The 21,196-nt window shown below is 37.3% G+C and overlaps 1 protein-coding gene across 1 annotated transcript in view; it reads right to left on the reverse strand.

Moving 5' to 3' along the window:
• The window catches only part of LOC106870958 (protein O-glucosyltransferase 1), a 37,441-nt gene extending 16,729 nt beyond the window's left edge, over window positions 1-20,712 (reverse strand). The window contains exons 1-3 of the mRNA XM_014917205.2: window positions 20,338-20,712; window positions 4,488-4,578; window positions 2,881-3,027 (exon numbers count right to left, since the gene is read on the reverse strand). Coding sequence (XP_014772691.1) covers window positions 2,881-3,027; window positions 4,488-4,578; window positions 20,338-20,485 — 386 coding nt within the window. The 5' untranslated portion in view covers window positions 20,486-20,712. The remainder of the gene's footprint in view (window positions 1-2,880; window positions 3,028-4,487; window positions 4,579-20,337) is intronic.
• Window positions 20,713-21,196: the final 484 nt, after the last annotated feature.

Here is a 21,196-nt window from a genome sequence, read left to right on the forward strand (position 1 = left end):
ATCATCATCATTTAACGTTCGCTTTCCATGCTAGCATGGGTTGGACGATTTGACTGCGGACTGGTGAAACGAGATGGCTACACCAGGCTACAATCTTATTTGGCAGAGTTTCTACAGCTGGATGTCCTTCCTAACGCCAACCACTCCGAGAGTGTAGTCGGTGCTTTTACGTGCCACCAGCACAAAGGCCAGTCAGGCGGTACTGGCAACGGCCATGCTCAAAATGGTGTATTTTACGTGCCACCCGCACAGGAGCCAATCCAGCGGCAATGGCAACAATCCCGCTTGAATGTCTTTACACGTGCCAGGAACGCGACGCTGGGCATATATATATATATATATATATATATATGAATGATAAAGGTTTTTCATTTAGTAAAGAGACTCCTGAAAGTTAAGATCAACATCATGCCATAAATTTACTGTTTACTACAACCTGTAGAAATATTAACTCAGTAAACCTACCTAGGAGTGAAGTGTGAGAAAATGACAGGACAAGTCTGGTTATGAGTAACAACATCATCTAGTGGAGGTGGGGTATAGCTCACGCGTTTAAATCTTGCCTTGAGAGAGAGAGAGAGAGAGAGAGAGAGAGAGAGAAGGGAAGATAGAGATGAGACAAGTGACGTACATAAAAGAGAATAGTACAAGTATAGTATTACTAAGCATGATGACTAATGTAAACCAGTTGAAACTAATAGCAGTTAGTAAAAGAAGATAGGATCTTGTTAGGTGACAGGGTAGTGAGTATTACATTATGAGAGGTGACAGATTTGGGAGGGCAAAAAAATTGCAAGTAACTTTATCTAGAAACAAATAAAAATAATAATGACTGTCAAAGAAAGAGGATTAAGACATCTTGTAGTATTTCAAGTGAGGGGTAAGGCAGCAAGCTGACAGAATTGTTAGCACATCAGGCAAAATGCTTAGTAGCATTTCTTCTGCCTTTATGCTCTGAGTTCAAATTCCACCTAAGTTGACAGCTTTCATTATTTCAGGCTCAATAAAATAAGTACCAGTTGAATTCTGGGGTCGATGCAATTGACTACGTCTTTCTCCAAAATTGCTGGGCATGTGCCAAAATTTACAATCAATACTTGAAATGAGAAGTATGAAAAAAAGTGCTAATTATTTAAGTGGAGTTATTTGACAGAAACATTAGAGGTTCAAGCAAAATATCCTATGGAATTTAGTTACAGGTCGTCACATTTTGAATCCAGTCCAAATTCTGCCACAGTTATTTTTGCCTTTCATCCTTCTAGGGCCAAAAAGGCCAGCTCTATTGACAATTCTTAATTGTCCACTAACTCTAGGTTTTGAAATTCCTCTGGAATACAAAAAAAAAAACAGCTAAGGGTTGGTGACAAGACGAGCACCAGGCCCATATAAATACCGCTGAAGTAGCTCCCCATCTAAACCTAGTATGGAAAAATGGACATCATAACAAATGAATGAACGAAAGAAAGCAATAGTTTCTTTCATATATTATCATACGGTTTCTAAATTTTCAACTACATATTTTAATAAAATATATCAGTAATTTCTTAATTGACCTTCACTATGATACAGTTAAAACCATTAAAAACCATTGATGTAAGTCAATATAGAGAAGAAAGCATAAGAGACAGACAGACAAAATAAAGTCCTGTTTCATACCAGGACATGAATCAAAATAAAAGCAGATTCATTCCTGATGAAATAAAGTAAGTAGTGGGCTAAATAAAAACAACTACATTTTTATTGAAAGACCAGCTTGTCTTTGAAATGGCTATTACTCAGCCCCAAGGGGAGGGAGATATGTTCGACAAGTACCATTTGGTCTGTGGTGTCTTGGCATTTTTTTGTCTTTTCAGGTGAAGCCATGGTGCTGTGGACAATAGAGCATTGCATGTTTGCCTATGACAGTTACATGAAGAGTAACGAGTCTGCCTACCCTGTATATTCCTTCCATGCACAAAATTCATAGGTGGCCTGGTTGTCCAATAATCAATGAGAAAATTAGTTATCTATGAGGGTACTGAAATAAAAAGTCAAAGAAATGAAACCATCCTTCATTCTGAAAGAATTCAAAACTGAAAGCTCAGAGAGTCTTCAGCGTGTGGACAAACCTAATTTCCATTACAAAGTCAAAAGAATGGTAAATTCAAAAGGCTTGAAACATTGTCGAAAAACAATCTTGGTGAACAATTTGATGTTTATATCAAGATAAATACTGAAGCCAAGGATAGAATTCAGTATTGTGCAATAGTCAACAATGAGTACAGAGTAAAAAGGTGCTGGGAAATCTCATACTGACAGAACTAAACGTATATTGCTAGTGGTTAGTGTGTCCTTTGTTAATTGAAGACAGTAGAGTGTGACCATAAAAATTTGATTACTATTTCTAGAAAATCAGGCAACTGTGGAGAGGCTTTATCTTATTAAAACAAAATAAACTTGATTGTTTAATTAGCTTCAGACCAGATATATTAGATCAATGATGAAAGACATTCTACTTGTGACTATCCTATCTTTTTGTTTATCAAGAACTAAATTATCTGAATATATCTAAGATGGCAGGACATCATTTAAAAGAGATTTGGCTGATATTTTTAATCAGTTGGTCAATCATGTAGATGTCGTGTTGAACACTATGACCAGTTGATATACACTGATTTCACCTTGTTAGGTAGTGATACAGCACTAAGAAAACTTACGCTTTCTATTTTATTCCTTCAAAGAGATGGTTAGTGTAAGAAGTGTTGTGAAGTTTCAGTTAGTGTGAGAATTGGGAAAAGGAGGAAGTGTTTAGGTTACATACATAGATGTACTTACATTAGCATCATTATATTAAAAAGGAAGAAAAAAGAAAGACAAATGTGTGAATGAAAGAAAACTTACCGGAATGGAAACATACATTCTTTTTCACGGTACAATTTGTTTTTTATAATCTGGTAATAGACACCCTTGTCTTTAGCTGCTTGCATCTCAGCCCTACTGATGCCCTTCTTCTCGTGCTCCCATACATGGAGATCATCATCAAGAACTCTAGAAAAAGAACACACAGGAGATAAATACTGCAGAGTGTAACAGCTACAGGGTGGGACAGAGAGGACGGACATTTTTGAAAAATTCACAAAATTATTAATTTTAGCTGCAAACAAATTTTATTGACAGCAATGTGTTCATATTGAATTAGCTTCCTTCAAATCGTCCAATGTATGGGGCTTATACACATACACGTGCTTTGAGGCTTCCCCACAAAAACAGTCACACATGGACAAATCAGGGGACCGAGGGGACCAAGGAATGTCAGCAAACTTAGAAATGAGGCGGTCACCAAAGAGAAGGCGAAGAATGTCCATTGGTGCTCTGGTTGTGTGGGCTGTTGGCCCGTCCTACCGAAACCACACACGTCGAATAGGTATATGGTTTTGTCGTAATTCAGGCACAAAGAAGTTGTTTATCATCTCAATGTTACAGAGATCAAATGTGTATGAAATACACATCACAAATGAAAAACAATGTAAATCAGAATTATATGAATACATAAACCCCACAATATATATTATGCACCTTTTCTCGCATCTGTGCACCTGAATGTATATACATTACTGTATACATTTCACACACACATACTCTATTCCCCAGTGGGTCTGAAACTTATTGTCACAAAACCCTTATCTGATTTCCAAAATAATCACAGTACCCATACTTATATTTTATGGACAACCATCACCAATCTAGTTTTAATAAAAACATTAAATTGTTTTAGAGAAATAATGAATTCGCATAAAAATCATAGCTATTAATTTAAAAGTGAATACAATTTGTTTTGATAAGAAGTTAAACTTTATTAAGAGACACTGTTTCTCGCAGAAAACTTTTTCACATAACCCTACGTTTTTGCAGAACCTGGTTTGAGAAACCTTACCGTATCTTTCTATAGATACACAAACACACAACCACCACACCATAGATACAATGTATCACACACACTATACTATTCTACTAATCGCATTCCTGGCACTTGTGCTGGTGGCACGTGTAAAGACATTTGAGCGAGATTGTGCCAGTGGCGCTGGACTGGCTCCTGTGCAGGTGGCACGTAAAATACACCATTTTCAGTGCCGCTGGACTATCTCCTGTGCAGGTGGCATGGCATATAAAATATACCATTTTGAGCATGGCCGTTGCCAGTACCACCTGACTGGCCTTCGTGCCGGTGGCACATAAAAGCACCCACTACACTCTCGGAGTGGTTGGCGTTAGGAAGGGCATCCAGCTGTAGAAACTCTGCCAAATCAGATTGGAGCCTGGTGTAGCCATCTGGTTCACCAGTCCTCAGTCAAATCGTCCAACCCATGCTAGCATGGAAAGCAGACGTTAAACGATGATGATGATGATGATTATGCAACACACACATAGACAGAGCTATAACATGTCCCTGGAGTAATTAAATATGTTAATCTGACCGTTGAAATAGTGAGCAATAATAGAAAACTTACTGAATGTGGCAGCTACAGTTGGTCTGTTTACAAGATTTGTAATTCTTATTAGCTTTCTCTATTAGTGTTAAGTATTTCTGCCATTTATTACCTGAAAATAATCAGTTAAAAGCATGGGATCAAGTTAGAATCAAAAGAAATGGATGGTGGTAATGGTCAGGGTTAGCTCAATGGAGAATTCCTATTTATTTTCAGCAAAGAGGAAAGGTTCTAACAATTTGGGCCCTTACCCTTCAGCTGAGAATGAAAGAGATAGAGAATGTAGTAGCTTTGTTTTGTTTGTAAAGTATGGTTCTATTAAATTATACTAACATCAGTTGGACAGGATTGCAATACATTTTGATGTATCCCAATCATGCATTACTTTTTCAATGTTGTTCTAACCTCACTTCAGGATTTACCAAGCCATTTTCACGACTTTCCCACATTAAGAAAATATCAGTTTGATGGCAAAAAACAGAGTACATCAACAAATTATGTCCACTAGTGCTGAGTGATTCTCAAGTATGCTTTTACACACATACACACAGTAGAAGACCATAGGATCATCATTGTCATTTAACATCTGTTTTTCATGCTAGCATGAATTGATTGGTTTACAGGAGATAGCAAGACCAGGGACCACACCAGGTTCCATAGTTTGTTTGGGCATGGTTTCTACAGATGGAGGTCCTTCCTAATGCCAACCATTTTACAGAATGTACCAGGTGCTTTTACATGGCACCAGCACCTTTTTTATGTGGAACCAGTAGGATATCAATTCTGCTGTGGTGGGCAAGTTTTCTTGAGTACAACAAGGCACCATATATCTCAGTCTTTTCCCACCTCCTTCATAAGGCTCTGCATTTTGAGACCAGCCTTCAATACTTTGTTCCATATCTTTCTGGGTCTCTTTCTCCCAGAACTTCCCTCCATTTTAAGTGATTGACACTTTATGCAACTATCTTCATCCACATACATCACATGACCAAACCAGGACAGTCTTCTCTCTTGCACACTGCATTTAATTCCTCTTATGTCTAACTTCTCCCTCAATACACTAGTGCTCTGTCACACATGTACACTGACATTGCATATCCAGCAGAGCATACCAACTACATTCTGCTCTAGTCTTTACTGGTCTTCCCATTCAGTGCCCACATTTCACTACCATGTAGCATTGCTTTTTGTAGACATACAACATAAAATCTTCCCTTTTCCTGGAGAGAGAGAGAGAGAGAGAGACCTTTCGTTGCCAACATAGGTAAAACTCTCAACTTTCTCCATCCTTTTCTTATTATAGTAATCATACTTTCGGTACACCTTCCTCCACTAATTAGGATACCTAAACACACGCACTATTTATTTAGTTATTTATTTTAGGTTTACTGCTGTTTCAGATATTTCAGTGCATTCATGGATCAATCTTATCAATTGATCAGTATGATCGATCCATGAACACATCCAAACACACACAACGGCCTTCATCCAGTTTTTGTCTACCAAATCCACTCACAAAGCTTTGATCAACCCAGGGTTATAATAGAAGACAGTTGCTGAAGGTGCCATCATGCAGTGGAACTGAACCTGGAACCTTTTGGCTTAAACTTCATTGCATATATATTAAATACACCATTTCGTTGCCAGGTGCCCCTGGACTGGCCCTTGTGCAGGTGGTACATAAAATATACCATTTTAAGCGCAGCCGTTGCCAGTACCGCCTGACTGGCCTTCGTGCTGGTGGCACGTAAAAGCACCCACTACACTCTCGGAGTGGTTGGCGTTAGGAAGGGCATCCAGCTGTAGAAACTCTGCCAAATCAGATTGGAGCCTGGTGTAGCCACCTGGTTCACCAGTCTTCAGTCAAATCGTCTAACCCATGCTAGCATAGAAAGCGGACGTTAAACGATGATGTTGATGATGATATAAAACAAAATAAATAAGTATTAAATCTATTTCTACAAAGATTAGCTAAAACAGTAAAATGGATGAGAGAGAACAGGTGATACATAAATAAAATAAAAACAAAAGAAACATCCATAATTAAGAGGCAATGATCCTATTTCACTTCCACCATACTCAAACACACAAATCCCAGTGGGAACTGAACATTAACATTTGTTGACTATAATGAGACAATATGTTAGAATAATTCATGAGTAAACACCAAAGTAATCCTTCAATTCCTGTTGTTGACAAAGTAGAAGTATATTTGTCCCTGTTTAAAAACTAAACTGGCACAGTCACCTCCTCCTCACTAATCAAAATGTTTATTCTGAGTCAATAAGAGCACACCCATAATCTCCAACAACCAGGGATATAGCTAAGATCTACCTGGATTATAGCTGTAGACTTCATCCTTTTGTTACCATATTCCTGTTGAAATATTCTTGCCCCGCCCTTTTTTTATTTTATTTATTTTATTTTTTTTTAATTTTGAAAAATTATGAAGAATTTAGTGAAATAACTCATTGTGAAACCTGGTAGCAAGCTGGCAGAATCATTACTGTGCTGGACAATAAGCTTAGTTGCATTTCTTTTAATTTTATGTTCTAAGTTCAAATGCCACTGGGGTTGACTTTATCATTTGTCTCTTTTGGGGTCAATAAAATAAGTAGCAGCTGAAAACTAGGGTCAATGTAATAGACTTGCATCCCCCGAACTTGCTGGCCTTGTACCAAAATTTGAAATTAAATTCAGTGATTAGGCGATGAGGTGGCAGAATTGTTAGTGCATTGGACAAAATGCTTAGTGGTATTTCATCCATCTTTACATTCTGAGTTCAAATTCTGCCAAGTTTGACTTTACCTTTTATCCTTTCAGGGTCGATAAAAAAAAGTACTAGTTGGGCACTAGAGTCAATGTAATCAGCTAGACCCCCACCAACTCAAATTCCAGGCCTTGTGCCTATAGTAGAAAGGGATTATAAAACCTGGTGTTTAGAACATAAATTAACATGACACTTTGATAGATTTAAATTTTGATCACTTCAAAGCAGTAAGGAGATGACAGAGGACCAAGATATGTAGCACATTGCTGTACTCCAGAAGACCTGCCCACCACACCAAAATCGAGATCTTAAAACCAAGGTTCCACACAAAAAAGCACTGGCGACAGTGACACGCAAAAAAGCACTGGTGCCACGTAGAAAGCACTGGTGCTGGAGTCAAGTAGAAAGCACTGGTTCTGGTGCCACGTAGAAAGCACTGGTTCTGGTGCCACGTAGAAAGCACTGGTTCTGGTGCCACGTAGAAAGCATTGGTGCTGTTGCTACATAAAAAGCACCCAGTACACACTGTAAAGTGTTTAGCATTAGGAAGGGCATCCAGCTGAAGAAAGCAAGCCAAAACAGACTATGGAACTTAGTGTGGTCCCTGGCTTTGCCAGTTCCTGTCAAGCCATACAACCCATGCTGACAAAGAAAATGGATGTTAACTGATGATGATGGTGTATCATAGGACCAAGGGCAGTCTCAGGCAAGTTCATATCAAAAGGGTTACATTTCATATAATTCTTATCATATATAAGTTAACCAAATTAGGAAAGGCAGCACAACTGACCCTTAGCAAGCCCACTCTCTGAATAGTAAAATTGATGATCTAATATGATGCCTAGCAGCTTGACCATCAGCAGAAAAACATATGGAAGATGTTTACAACAAAATGAATTCTGTTGAAGGTACCCAAAGATCAGATAATGATGACAAATTATAAGTTTTGTTAGTATCAAACATGATTAGGTAGTAGATCAATAAATGAAGATATGTATTATAACGATGACTTTTGGGTTTAACCCTTTAGCATTCAAACCAGCAACATCCAGCCAAAATATTTAATCTCTTTTATGTTGAAACTGGCCAAATCCAGCTTCTCACCTCAATCCAACAATGTTATTTGAACACTAAACAATCACATCATTGGAATCTCAAAACTATTACATAATGCAGGATTAGTTCAAAACAATATAAATAGACAAACATTATTTTTGACAGAATAATCTGAATACTAAAGGGTTAATAAGTATATAGCAATGGTGTCCAAACTGCAGCTCCCTGGGATAATAGCCAATACACACAGGCAAGGAGATCAAGGTTAATGGATCAGATACTGTTATCAAGAACCATCAAGAAAAGATAGGTCTCCTAACTGGCATCAGTCCCAACAGAGGATAATATATTTTGAAAAGAGTGGCAGAAATTATCCAAATATAAAGATTTGGAAATAAAAATAACCTGAATGTGGGGCCTGAAAGCAGAAACAATCCCTGTAATAGTTGCTTTGGGAATGATATTTTCTATGGCCAGATGCCCTTCCTGTTGCCAACCCTCACCTGTTTCTAAACAAGGTGATATTTCCCTGTAGCCAGACATGTTTTTGCAGAATATTGGAAATAAATGACTGCTTTTATGACCATCATTTACAACTAACAATCGATCTCAAGAAAAGGAGACTCACTCACACAATGAGCTTCTACCAAATCCACTCATAAGGCTTTTGCCAATCTGGGACTATAGAAGACACCTGCCCAAAGTACCATGCAGGGGACTAAACTCAGAATTATGTGGTTGAGAAGCAAACTTCAACTACACAGTCACACCAGAACCTATTATATAACCAAAATCCAAGGACTTATTAATAACCAAAACACACAGAAGATAGTGCTACTTGACCCTGTACATATATTAGATGGAGTTCTTTCCATTCTGTAAAAATAAAACCAAGATGTAACACTGTAATACCAAAAGCACACAGAGCTTTATTTGGTTGCACAGTGAGAGCATGCAAAAAAAACAAAAACAAATAGTAATGATTTCTTAAGAACATAAGTCATGTTAACCAGTTTTTGTAGCATTACCATTTATAAATGGGTGTATGTCATGAAAATGTTTGATCAAATTACACAAGAAATACGTGTTTGTGTACACACACCACCACCACCACCCTGGCCAGTTTCAGCCTGCAAAACATGACCCCTCATGTAAACTGATAGGGATAGAGTATTACATTTTTGAGTTACTTTATGTTCTGTGATTATTGTGACAAGTAATGTTTACACTTGCTATCAGATTAGTGCATTCAGGTATGTATGTATATATATATATATATACAAAGGCTAGAGCTTCCTCAGCAAACCAGAAATTTATTTGGCCTTTACGGACAGGGATTGTCAACGTGTAAAAATTACAAAATAGTTAAATGTTAAAATTATGATTTTTTTTAATTGGAGGGGGTCACAAGATCAACATTTGTGGAGGGATGGGGGTTGTATAGACAAATGAATCTATCCAGTACATGAAGAGGGTACATATTCCATTGACCCTCAAAATGGAGTTGATTCTGAGGTGGCTACAAACAGAGATAACTGGATACTTAAACATCTTCAGTCTAATTCTCTACCATTACTAACAGATTATTGTTTTGTACAGAAATGGCTGAAATGCAGTGTGGTAAGAAGTTTGCTTCCCAACCACATGGCTCCAGATTCAGTTCCACCTTGGGAAATTGTCTTCTACTATAACCTCAAGCCAACCAAAGCCTTAATCTGATCAATAAGTATCCGGACTGGTGCCATAATAATGAAGCTAAAACAGGCAGAGTGAAGCCACTTAGTACAGATTGACCTTGGACTCTGCTGTGCATGCACATTAAGTTTTATCATTCTAGCTCACTTCTGCTTTTTACAGCAGTGCTTAGAAGGTATAAGTGTAGTGTGTGATCGCTACATTGACCATGACAGAGAAGGTTGTCATTGCGATACCTGCTCAGAGGCTTATACAAAGTTGCAGAGTGTGTGGATAGGAGTGTATGAGTGATTCAGACGTTTCCAAGATGGCCAAAAACATGTCGATAGTGACGAACGTACTGGAAGACCTGCAACCAGCAGAACTGAGGAAAACATTGCAGATGTGCATGCAGCTATAAGGGGAAATTATTGTATCCCAATCCGTGAGTTATCAGAGGATGTGCAGATTAGTTACGGTTCTGTTCAGTCCATTATCACTGAAGATTTGGGTATGAGATGCTTGTCTGCCAAGTTTGTACCAAAACTGCTTTCAGCTGACCAAAAAGACACTCGGGTTTCAGTTGCACAAGATCTCCTTGATCATGTTGAGAATGATGAAAACTTTTTGAAAACTTTGTGTAGGCCTCTGAGCAGGTATTGCCAAGCTTTTGGCAAAATTTGATGCAGATGTTCTGCTCAGCTTCCTCTGTCATGGTCAATGCGATGATTGCATGCTACACATGTTCCTTTCAAGCACTGCTGTAAACAGCGGAAGTGAGTTAGAATGTTAAAACTTAGTGCACCTGCACAACAGAGTTCAAGTTCAATCAGTGCCAAGTGGCTTCACTCTACATGCTTTTAGCGTCATTACTATGGCAATAATCTGGATACTTATTGATCATATACACATATATATATGATCATATACACATATACACACACACATATATATATATATATATATATATACACACACACACACAAACAGGGTGCAGTGAATAAATTGTCGTCTAAATCACACAAAAATGAAAACAACACTGACATCTCATTTTAACAGATATATTTATCAAAATTATGTAAAAATATCTTGAAATTCTAAAGAGTAAATTTATTCAATAAAATACATGTGTGTCCTTTTGTTTTGACATCCCATGTTGTAAACAAATGTCAGAATCATACAAGCAGTGTTATTTATTTCTGATCTTCCACGAAAGCATATCCAGAAATGGGGAAATCCTCTCTCTCTGTCTCTCTTTCTATCCATTTTTCATGCTGGCATGGGTTAGATAGTTTGACAGGAGCTGGTCAGTCAGAGACCTGTACAAAGCTCCAATTGTTTGTTGGCATGGTTTCTACAGGTGGATGCCCTTCCTAACACCAACCACTTCATAGCGTACTGAGTGCCCATTATGTGACATGTGACTGGCAAGGTTGCACTATGTGGCACTGGCACAAGAGTACTATGTGGAACTGACACAGATGCATTATGTGACAGCAGCACAGGTGCATTCTATGCAACACCAGCATGGGTGAATTCTACGTGGCACTGGCATGTGGTGCATTTTATGTGGCACCAGCACCATGTTAATTAGAAACATGTGAGGAATGGAGACAAGAAAGACATCCAGCCATAAGAAAAAAATCTGCTTCAATGAATTCCATTTGAGGAAGTTAAAACAACGGTGATGCAGAAGGTAAGCAAAGCGAAATAAGCAGATCAGAGGCATAGCTCACTTGTACTATTAAATATGAGGTTAATTTTGTGAAAGACCTAAGTGCGCAAGTATATTGATATGAACTCAGAACAGTGTAACAAGAATGTATCTTGTTTATCTGTCTGTCTCTCTGGATCACTGCTCTCTGTATTATGAAACAATTTCACATAACTCACAGCTTACTACTGTCAACTAAGTAAAACAGGACTCCTGGTGACTCTAGATCAGTGGTTCTTAACCTGAGCAGTAATGACCCCTTCAGAAAATTGTGAGCACAGAGTAAATGCTGAAAGGGTGTTGGAGGAGAGGCACTGGGTGTTTAGAAGGATCATGGGTTTTTTTTTTTTAGAAATAAAATATTGGAACCAGATACAATTTTTTTTCTTTTGTTTAAGTCACCTGACTGCATGGAGCTCCATTTAAGCACTGCCTTGAAGGTAGTTCTTAACTGAACAAATAGACTCCAGTAGTTTTTGAATCTGGTTCTCAAATCTTTTTGCCAAGTCATAGGGCATAAACCACCAGTTGCTAAGCAATGTTGAGACAAGCAAACACACACACGACAGGCCTCCACATAGTTTCCACCTACCAAATTTACTTGTATGGCACTGATTGGTCTGGAGCTATATAAGACACTTGTTCGAGATTCCACATAGTGAGACTGTCCCAGGCTTTATTGTCTGTTTTGACATGGTTTCTATGGTCGGATGCCCTCCCTAATGCCAATCACTTTACAGAGTGGACTGAGTGCTTTTTATGTGGCACCAACACCATCTCTCAATGTATTAAATAATCTGGGGCTGATCTTCCTGCTCAGGTTTCCTGGCAGCATTCCGATGGTTAGCAACTGAATTTTCAGCAACCATTTTTAGCAGGCAAATTTGATGATAGAGAGGTCAGTTCAATAACCAAAAACCTGACTAAGCAACAGTTAATATGTACCTATGTTACTAGAAGCACTTATTAGTGATCTGACATACGTATTATAGTAACTAAAAATACCTCAGCTATAAACTTGTATAGAGATACAGAGATTTTGTTTCCTGCTGTTTATTGTTCCATTTTGATCTCTCCACTCAACAAATAATTCAGGTTCATGACTGTTGAAATAAAACTGGTTTCCTTTGCACTACACTATTGACAGAAGACTATATTCAGGGCAGATAATATAATGTACTATTTCTGTCTATTTCATATATTCTGTAATTTTAATAAACCGTGTATTGTGACTTAGACAAATACATGACTTTTATTTTATAAAACAATGCTCCAGGTTTGGTTAGATATTGATATTGAGTAAATACAACACACAATTGTTATTACTTTTACACAAACTACACTTGTGACAAGACAAATAGAATCATCATCATTTAACATCCGTTTTCCATACTGGCATGTGCTGAATGGTTTGACAGGAGCTGGCTAGGCAGAAGATTGCACCAGGTTTCACTATCTGTTTTTACAGCTCAATGCCCTTCCAAATGCCACTTATTGCAGAACATTCATAAGACCAGTTTTTTTTTTAAGGATTATTCACCTACTTCCACTTTTCATAATGAACAGAAAATCAAGAGGAAAGATAGAGAAACATTTGGATGAGTTATTCCCTTTTTGTGTGAGAGAGAGAGAGAGAGAGAGAGAGAGAGAGAGAGAGAGAGAGAGAGAGAGAGAGAGAGAGAGAGAGAGAGAGAGAAGAAAATGGGAAGGGGGAAACTAAAATATCAGCATTTAGATTACTCTGGGAAATGTAATATTTTTTTATTCACATTGTTTTCAATTAATCATACATTATCCTGTCGTCGTCGTTTAACGTCCGCTTTCCATGCTAGCATGGGTTGGACGATTTGACTGAGGACTGGTGAAACCAGATGGCTACACCAGGCTCCAATCTGTAGTTTCAAGATTTCAAAGTTGTGATTATATATTTTTAGAAATGGTATTGTAAGGTAGTTGTGAGAGGCCGGATCTAGCCAGTTTGAATGTAAAACAAGGAGAATATCTGGACCAGATATGACCAGTTTAAATGCTAAAGGGTTGATGTAACGAACATTCATAGCTTGTTATAGCAAGACCAACAGACAGGAACACAGCTCTTCCCTAATATTTACATGTGCTTTAGCCCAAAGTTAGCATTGACTGAGCAGATCTGTAGTCAAAAATGTTCCAACTGTGACCATCTTGTCATGTTGTTAGAAACAAAATTATCCAAGCATAGCTGAATGGTTAAGAAATTCCCTTCACAGTTATGAGATATTGGGCTCAGTACCCAGTACCCTGCACTATCTGGGGTGAAGTGCATTTACCATAGCCTCAGATCAGCCCAAGTTTTGAGAATGAAATTGGGCTGATAGAAACTGAATAGAAGTTCCAAGCCCAGCCTGTTGCACACACATCACTAGTTTCATATAAAAATTACATTAAGGATACCCATGTCACTTCATAAACTAAATGAATATGCTATCCTGTTGACTGAACATTCATCTTCCATGCTGGCATGGGTTGGACAGTTTGATAAGCCACAATACTGCATCAAGCTCTACTGTCTGCTCTGGCATGGTTTCTATGGCTGGATTCCCTGCCTAACATCAACCACCTCATAAAGTACTGGGTAATTTTTACGTGACAATACCCAGCCATTTCACAAACTAATCCAATAAATAGGCTGTCCAATTGATCAAACAACTGGACACTCATTACAAATTGAATGCAAGAGTCCATTACCATCCACTGTGTTATGTTTATTTTTGTTAAAGATAATATGTTGTGATTTGAGAGTGATTTAGCTGCTATTTCTAGCAGGTTGAATGAACCATGTAGAAGCTCCCTGGTTTAGCTTGTACTGAATTCATATACTAGTTCAGTCAAAATTAAATATCTATTTCCAATACGTTTTTGTTTTGTTTATTTTTATGAAGTCGACACCTTTACACATTTTTAAAATTTAGAATTGGTGTAAGGTTTTGTATCCTAGTGACTGTACTGCTTTTATACTTCCCTGAAACCTGAAGATACATGCCAACACTTCTTCTTCACCTTCTCTCCGACTGGGGTAATCATGTATTTCCTCTGCCACAAAATACCCATTTCTGTCCCTCTACCATACTCTAGCCTTTCATCATCAGGAACAAAGCCATCTCCCTCAATGCTACTACTATCCTCTGAGTTGAGGGGGGTCTTGTCCTGCATGGTGACCACGCTGATACTGGTGCTACAGAAGAAAGCACCTAGTACTCTAGCCATAGAAACCATGCTAAATCAGACAGCAGAGCTTGATGCAGTTTTTTACCTTGTCAGCTCCTGTCAAACTGCCCAACCCATGCCATGATGATAATTGGGAAAGTAATGGAGACTTTTATTCTGGTCAAGCACAGAAAACCAATTAAATCCACTTCTAATATGTTCCTACTCATTAACTGTCAATGTTGCAGCCTGTTGCTAGCCTTCTAGTGTTTAACTCATTGTATTTTGGTAAAGCTGCAGAACTCTGGCAAATCCTAAATTTATTCAGTACTTTTGCAATCATGTTCCAGTTGAAAAACACCTTTGTTTCAAATACGAAAATAACGAAGTAATTAGTAAAATGACTGACATTTAGAACATTAATAAACATGGAGTTTCAATGGAAGACTTTAGATCTCTTTAAAACAGGAAATTTGGTTCATGGAATGACTGGCAGCCTAGGGTGGGTTGGTATCAAAAGAGTTAATCATCATTATCATTGTTGTTTTTATGTCCACTTTTCCATGCTTTCATGGGTTGGCTGGATGCCCTTCCTGTAGCCAACCTTCACCTGTTTCCAAGTAAGGTAATATTGCTCCATGGTCAGATATATTTTCCATGGAAGATTGGAAATGAAGGACGCTGATCGAATGTTGGTGACACTCATTTACAACTACCATGCAATGTCAAGGAGACAGTAATACATTCACATACAATACATACATAAATACACATGATGTGCTTTTGTAGTCAGTGGCTTCAGCAGAAAACACTTGTCCAAGGTGCCACACAGAGGGATTGAATCTGAAACCATGAAGTTGGGAAGTAAATCTCTTACCACACAGCCATGCCTATGGCTACAACAATTTTCAAACAAAAAAAGTTTTGAGACAATTTAACAAAAACAAAAAAAAAAGAGAAAAATGACCAGGCACAGCACAGGTGTGGCTGTATGGTAAGAAGCTTGCTTCCCAATCGCATGGTTCCAAGTTCAGTCCGACTGCATGGCACTTTAGGCAAGTGTCTTCTACAATAGCTTTGGGTTGACCATGGCTTTGTGAGTGGATCTGGTAGACAGAAACTGAAAGAAGCCCATTGTATATATGTATATGTATATATATATATATATATATATATATATATATATATATATCTGTGTGTGTGTCTTTGTGTCTCCCATTACCATTTAACTAGCATTGATGTGTTTACGACCCATAACTTAGTGGTTCAGCTAAAGAGACAAATAGAATAAGTCCTAGGCTTTAAAATATAACTCCAGGAGTTGATTTGTTTAACTAAACCCTTCAAGGCGGTGCTCCAGTATGGCCACAGTCAAATGACTGAAACCAGTAAAAGAATATCCTTGAAAAGTAAATGAAGTATCATTTCCATTTGATATCAATCAACCTTACCTCCAACTTCCACTAGAGTGTAGTAAATTGGCTGCTTTTTATGTTTAATTGCCCCTCCACACAAAGCATGAAGCGTTGATGATTGGCAGAATTGTTATGATACCAGACAAGGCACCAATAGAATTCTGCTTTAGGCACCCCTTATAACACCTCAACTTTTTTGTTTCTAGGAATTTTCATAAAACTTTTGCGAATTTGTGTTCAGCACTCGGGAATTCACATGACTATGACAAAAAAATCTTTTTAATTCTTTGAAATTGAAAAAAAAAAAAAAAATTTTCGAATTTTTTTTTCTTTCTTTGGATCACAGTTTAAAATACGGAGAGCCAGAATTTTTAGCATAAATCCCTGCAATAGACCAATAAATGTGTTTTATGGAGAGAAAGATATTGAAAAACATTATTATATCAGACGGACAAACAAACGAGATGAATATCAGGTGGTCGAGAAATGTGCTAAAAATAATAGCTAAATAGCCCTTAAATCACACACACAAAAAATAATTTTTTTATTTTTCCTGATCGTACGAATTCCCGCGTGTAGAACACAAATTCGCAAAACTTTTCTGAAAATTTTAAAAAAAAAAAATGTTACGAGGGGTGCCGAGATACCTTCCAACTTCAGTTCTGAGTTCAAATCCCAACAATGACCAGAGCTATTCCACGAATCAGAGGATAAAAATTGACTATGAAAGCCGGTAGAGGAGGAACTGTAGCGATCTAAATGATAATGATGACGAAGGGGTTCATGTTGCCTACATTTCTCATAAAAATAAACACAAAAATAACAGTTCTTATTCTGAACTGTAGTTAGGCAGGCTATACCATTTTGTGAGTTGGACAAAATTTATTGACCTTCTGGCGCCAACACGTCTTTCTGAAGTAAGGTATTTTTATTCTGCTGGTCTTCATAAGAAGCAGCCAAGCTAAACGAGAAGTAAACAAACACATCGTCACTCAAAAGCGTCAGCATGAACAAGCATCGTCACCGTCAAGAGACGTATGATCACACATACGACGGTGTTTCACAGGTTCCATCTCCCAATTTCATTCATAAGGTATTTGTCTGTCGATTGCTATTGAAGATACCTACTCAAAAATGTTAAAACGAGGGGACCAAACCCGAAAAACGTCGTTGCGAAGTGAACTTCTTAACCACACAGCCAAGCTAACGCCTAAACGCACACAAAAAAATAATTTTAAAAAGATGGACAATCCTTCGGTATTGGTATACAACGTCATTCGTCTACACCTTCCCTTATGATATAGATAAAAAGGTTAGACTGAAAAAGAGGATGAATGACGTCGTCTTTTCATACCGACACTTTGTAGACCAATATCGAAGAATCGCCAAAAGATATAAAAAAAAAAAAATTCTAAGTTCTTACTTCACAGAATCAGTGCCGTAAACAACGACTAAATAGTGCTTGACGTGAAATAGACATCGGACATTGATACTTAGTAGGAAAATCAGTAAAGAAACGGAATTGTGATATTCTTGCTATCCTCCCTCTCCAGAGGACATATTAGTAGCAGCGCCAACACAGAAATAGAGTCAGAGTCGTATCCTGTCCAAGAACGTATCAATATCACTATAAATGATACGAAGTGAAAATACAGCTGAGAATGGAAATAAATTTACAGACACGGTTAGCTGTGAAAATTCCTGCGTTAGGATAGTATTGTTGACAAATAGAAATTTGTATGGAGTCAATGAAAGAACATAATCGTTCGAATACAATAGAAGCATTGAGAAATGTTTACGTGTGTAAAATAATAAAACTATATTTGTGAAATTTGCAAAAGGAAAGAAAATTGTTTAAATAAGAAAACAATTTAATTATAATTAATACAATGGAGATTAGGTATTCAATTAAAAATGATTGTAGCTAAAACGCCTTTAATTATAAAACTGATCCGATTGGTACAAAAGAAGTACAGATTGATGCCCACCACGACTTTGTTTTCTCATACCTTTCTGAGAATCTGAGAAATGGATATTCTTTACATCAAATTCTGAAGATACATTTTCGAGACTATATTATAACTATAATTTTTTTCTTTTTTGAACGTGTTTCGAATCATACTACCCACTTTCCTCTCGACTTTATTTTCGGCAGAATTCTGGTTTTAGCACCAAATATAACCTTTCATAACTTTTGGCGAAAGTAAAGAATACGTACACCCGGTGTTTAGGGTTAGGATTAGGGTTTTTGTTACGCCGAAAACGGGTGGTGTACGTATTCTTTACCTCCGCCTAACTTTTTTTATGGCATGTCTTTATTTTTTTGGAACTTTCAGAAAAATTTTGCGAATTTGCGTTCTACATGCGGGAATTCATGCGATTATGAAAAAAAAAAATTTTTTGAAGTTTTTTAACATACCCCCACCCCACCCTAGCAAAAATGTGTTTTGGGGAGAAAATTATTGAAAAATATCAACATGTCAGTGAGACAATGAATCGAGGAAGGTAGTCGTTAGTTATGCTAGAGACAACAGCTAAATATTTTCTTCATAACTTTCTTTAAAAAATGCATATATTTTAAAATATTTTCGCCGCTAAATTTTATCAACATGTTGCGATCCATATTAAAAGAAAAGAAGTTTACAGAAATCTGTCATTGATCTTGTATGCCAATAATTTAAACAAAATGTATTTTATAAAAGTAAACATTACCACTTGTTGTAGAAAAAAGGGGCGCGGAATGGGAGGACAGTCGTCCCCCTCATACCGCTATACAGGAGCGAAATTTTGATTTATCTCTGTCGATTAATTAAAGTAGGGATGCTACAAGTGTCTTTGCCGCCAAGGAGCGAGACCCTTGCAACGTTATTGTGTACCTCCATGCCTAACATTAAATATCAAGAGACTGTTGTTCTTTTGCAACAAGTTAACCGACTTCCACCCATGACTCCCCCATCTTTTTAGGATTACCTAGGAATATATGTATCCTTTTGACGATAGGGTGTGAGATAAGCGAAAATTAACTGCTATTTCTAGCAGACCGTGAAACTACATAACGGCTCTCGCTGCTTTGTTGAAGACCAGATAGGAATATGTGCGTGGGAATAATCAACGGCTTTTCGTATTAGTTTTCTCTCTCACTCAATATTTACACGTGTCGCTCAGGGAAAAAATATAAACATGTACAGAGAAATATATACGGACACACTTTGGGTGTACGTGTATGATTTTAAAGTTGTCAATCTCCGTATGTACACACAAGTGGTAGGGTGTTCACACAACTCTGTAACAAAATTTATTTTCCTTTTAATCTTCCTAGGCGCGGGAATAAATTAGCCTCACATCTTTTTTTCTTTCTTTTGAGCGGTTGGTAGTTTATCACTTTTTTTTAACAAGCCTCATCACAGAATGAATAGAGTTTACTACAGACTTTAGTCGTGTCCACTATATACAAGAGAACTGGACAAAATGCTCTGAATTACCCGCAGTGTCGGATTCAACTTAACCTTTTATCTCTTCAGAATCAACCAAGTGTGCTAGTGTACTTGTATATTACTTATCGATATTTTGATTGTGTACTTATATGGAAATATTTGAAGGGTCTTTGGTGACAATAACATTTGTAGGTACAGTTACGATATATATATAGTTTATATCTAATAAATATTTTATATTATATCTAATTAAATCTTTTTATATTGTCTTTACGAAATCCCTTTCATAGTCTCACCAAAATCCCATTTCCTTCAATCTGTCATATATAAAACGTTGCTTTTTATATATTTTTAAATGAAAAACATAATCGCCGCTCTTTGGTTCCAAATATAGTTACTGATTATAACTTTTTGTTCTGATTTCAAATTCCGCGCGCGAGGATGGGGAGCGGTCGATAAAATGAAATCAAAAAGATACCTAAGTCGTTTTAAATCTACTGTACTCTCTCTCTCTCTCTCTCTCTCTCTCCAAATATTTGAACCTGTGACTATTCATTCATGGACAATGACAATACATATACACACCTAAATAAGAAGAAAGAATACTAAGCTGATAAAGACGTACCTGTGCTATATTTAGATTTTTCATGGTCCGAAGAGGGTTTTTCGTCACAACTGCCGTCAGTTTGACATGTATCAGGCTGTGAAGCTAAAACAAGGGTCAGAACGGTTGACAGTAAAAGACAAGACGATAGATAGAACTTGGTTGCCATGAATGGCTCATACAATTCTACTTCACAGCAGTGAAGAGTTTTAGTAAAGGCCGTTCACTCACACACTGCTGCTCGAGCACGTGGAACTAATGTTGAATGAATCTAAACCCTCTGACTTCTTTGCAAAGTGGTTGTCTGTTTGTAACCTGCCACACCATCACCATATCTTGTTTATAATTAGCTAATCGTGTATAAGTCGACGCATAAGTTTGAGTGCGTCTGTGCGCGCGCGACTGAATGTTTGTGTGTATAACAATCTATTTATTAATAGGCGTAACTACAGAAGTATATCTCACACCGATCTTCTTTCCTCATAACTGAGAAGTGGATATTGTTTAACGAAATTTTTCTATAAATTCCTTTTCAATTATATCAGAACTTATTATGAATAGTTTTTTTTTTTTTTAGATGGGGAGAGAAGAGTTTCGGATAATTCTCACTCCCGTTTCTGTTTTATAAATACACACAACCTATATGTGATTAACTACAGAATGAGCCTCCGCCTCCAACTTTGTCGCCTCATAACTTGCAGGAAAATTCGTATTTTTTTAATGAAACTTTTTTTTACAAATACGATTCACACTAGATAACAATTGTATCGGAATTTGATTTAAGCGGGGGTGGCGGTATATAACGTGCCGCGACTTTGTTTCTTCAAGTTTTGATGATGTAGATTACAATTGTGTAGAAAAAATGAAATTAGTTTTGAGA

This window comes from Octopus bimaculoides, chromosome 5, assembly GCF_001194135.2.
Source record: "Octopus bimaculoides isolate UCB-OBI-ISO-001 chromosome 5, ASM119413v2, whole genome shotgun sequence".
Classification (NCBI taxonomy): Eukaryota; Metazoa; Mollusca; class Cephalopoda; order Octopoda; family Octopodidae; genus Octopus; species Octopus bimaculoides.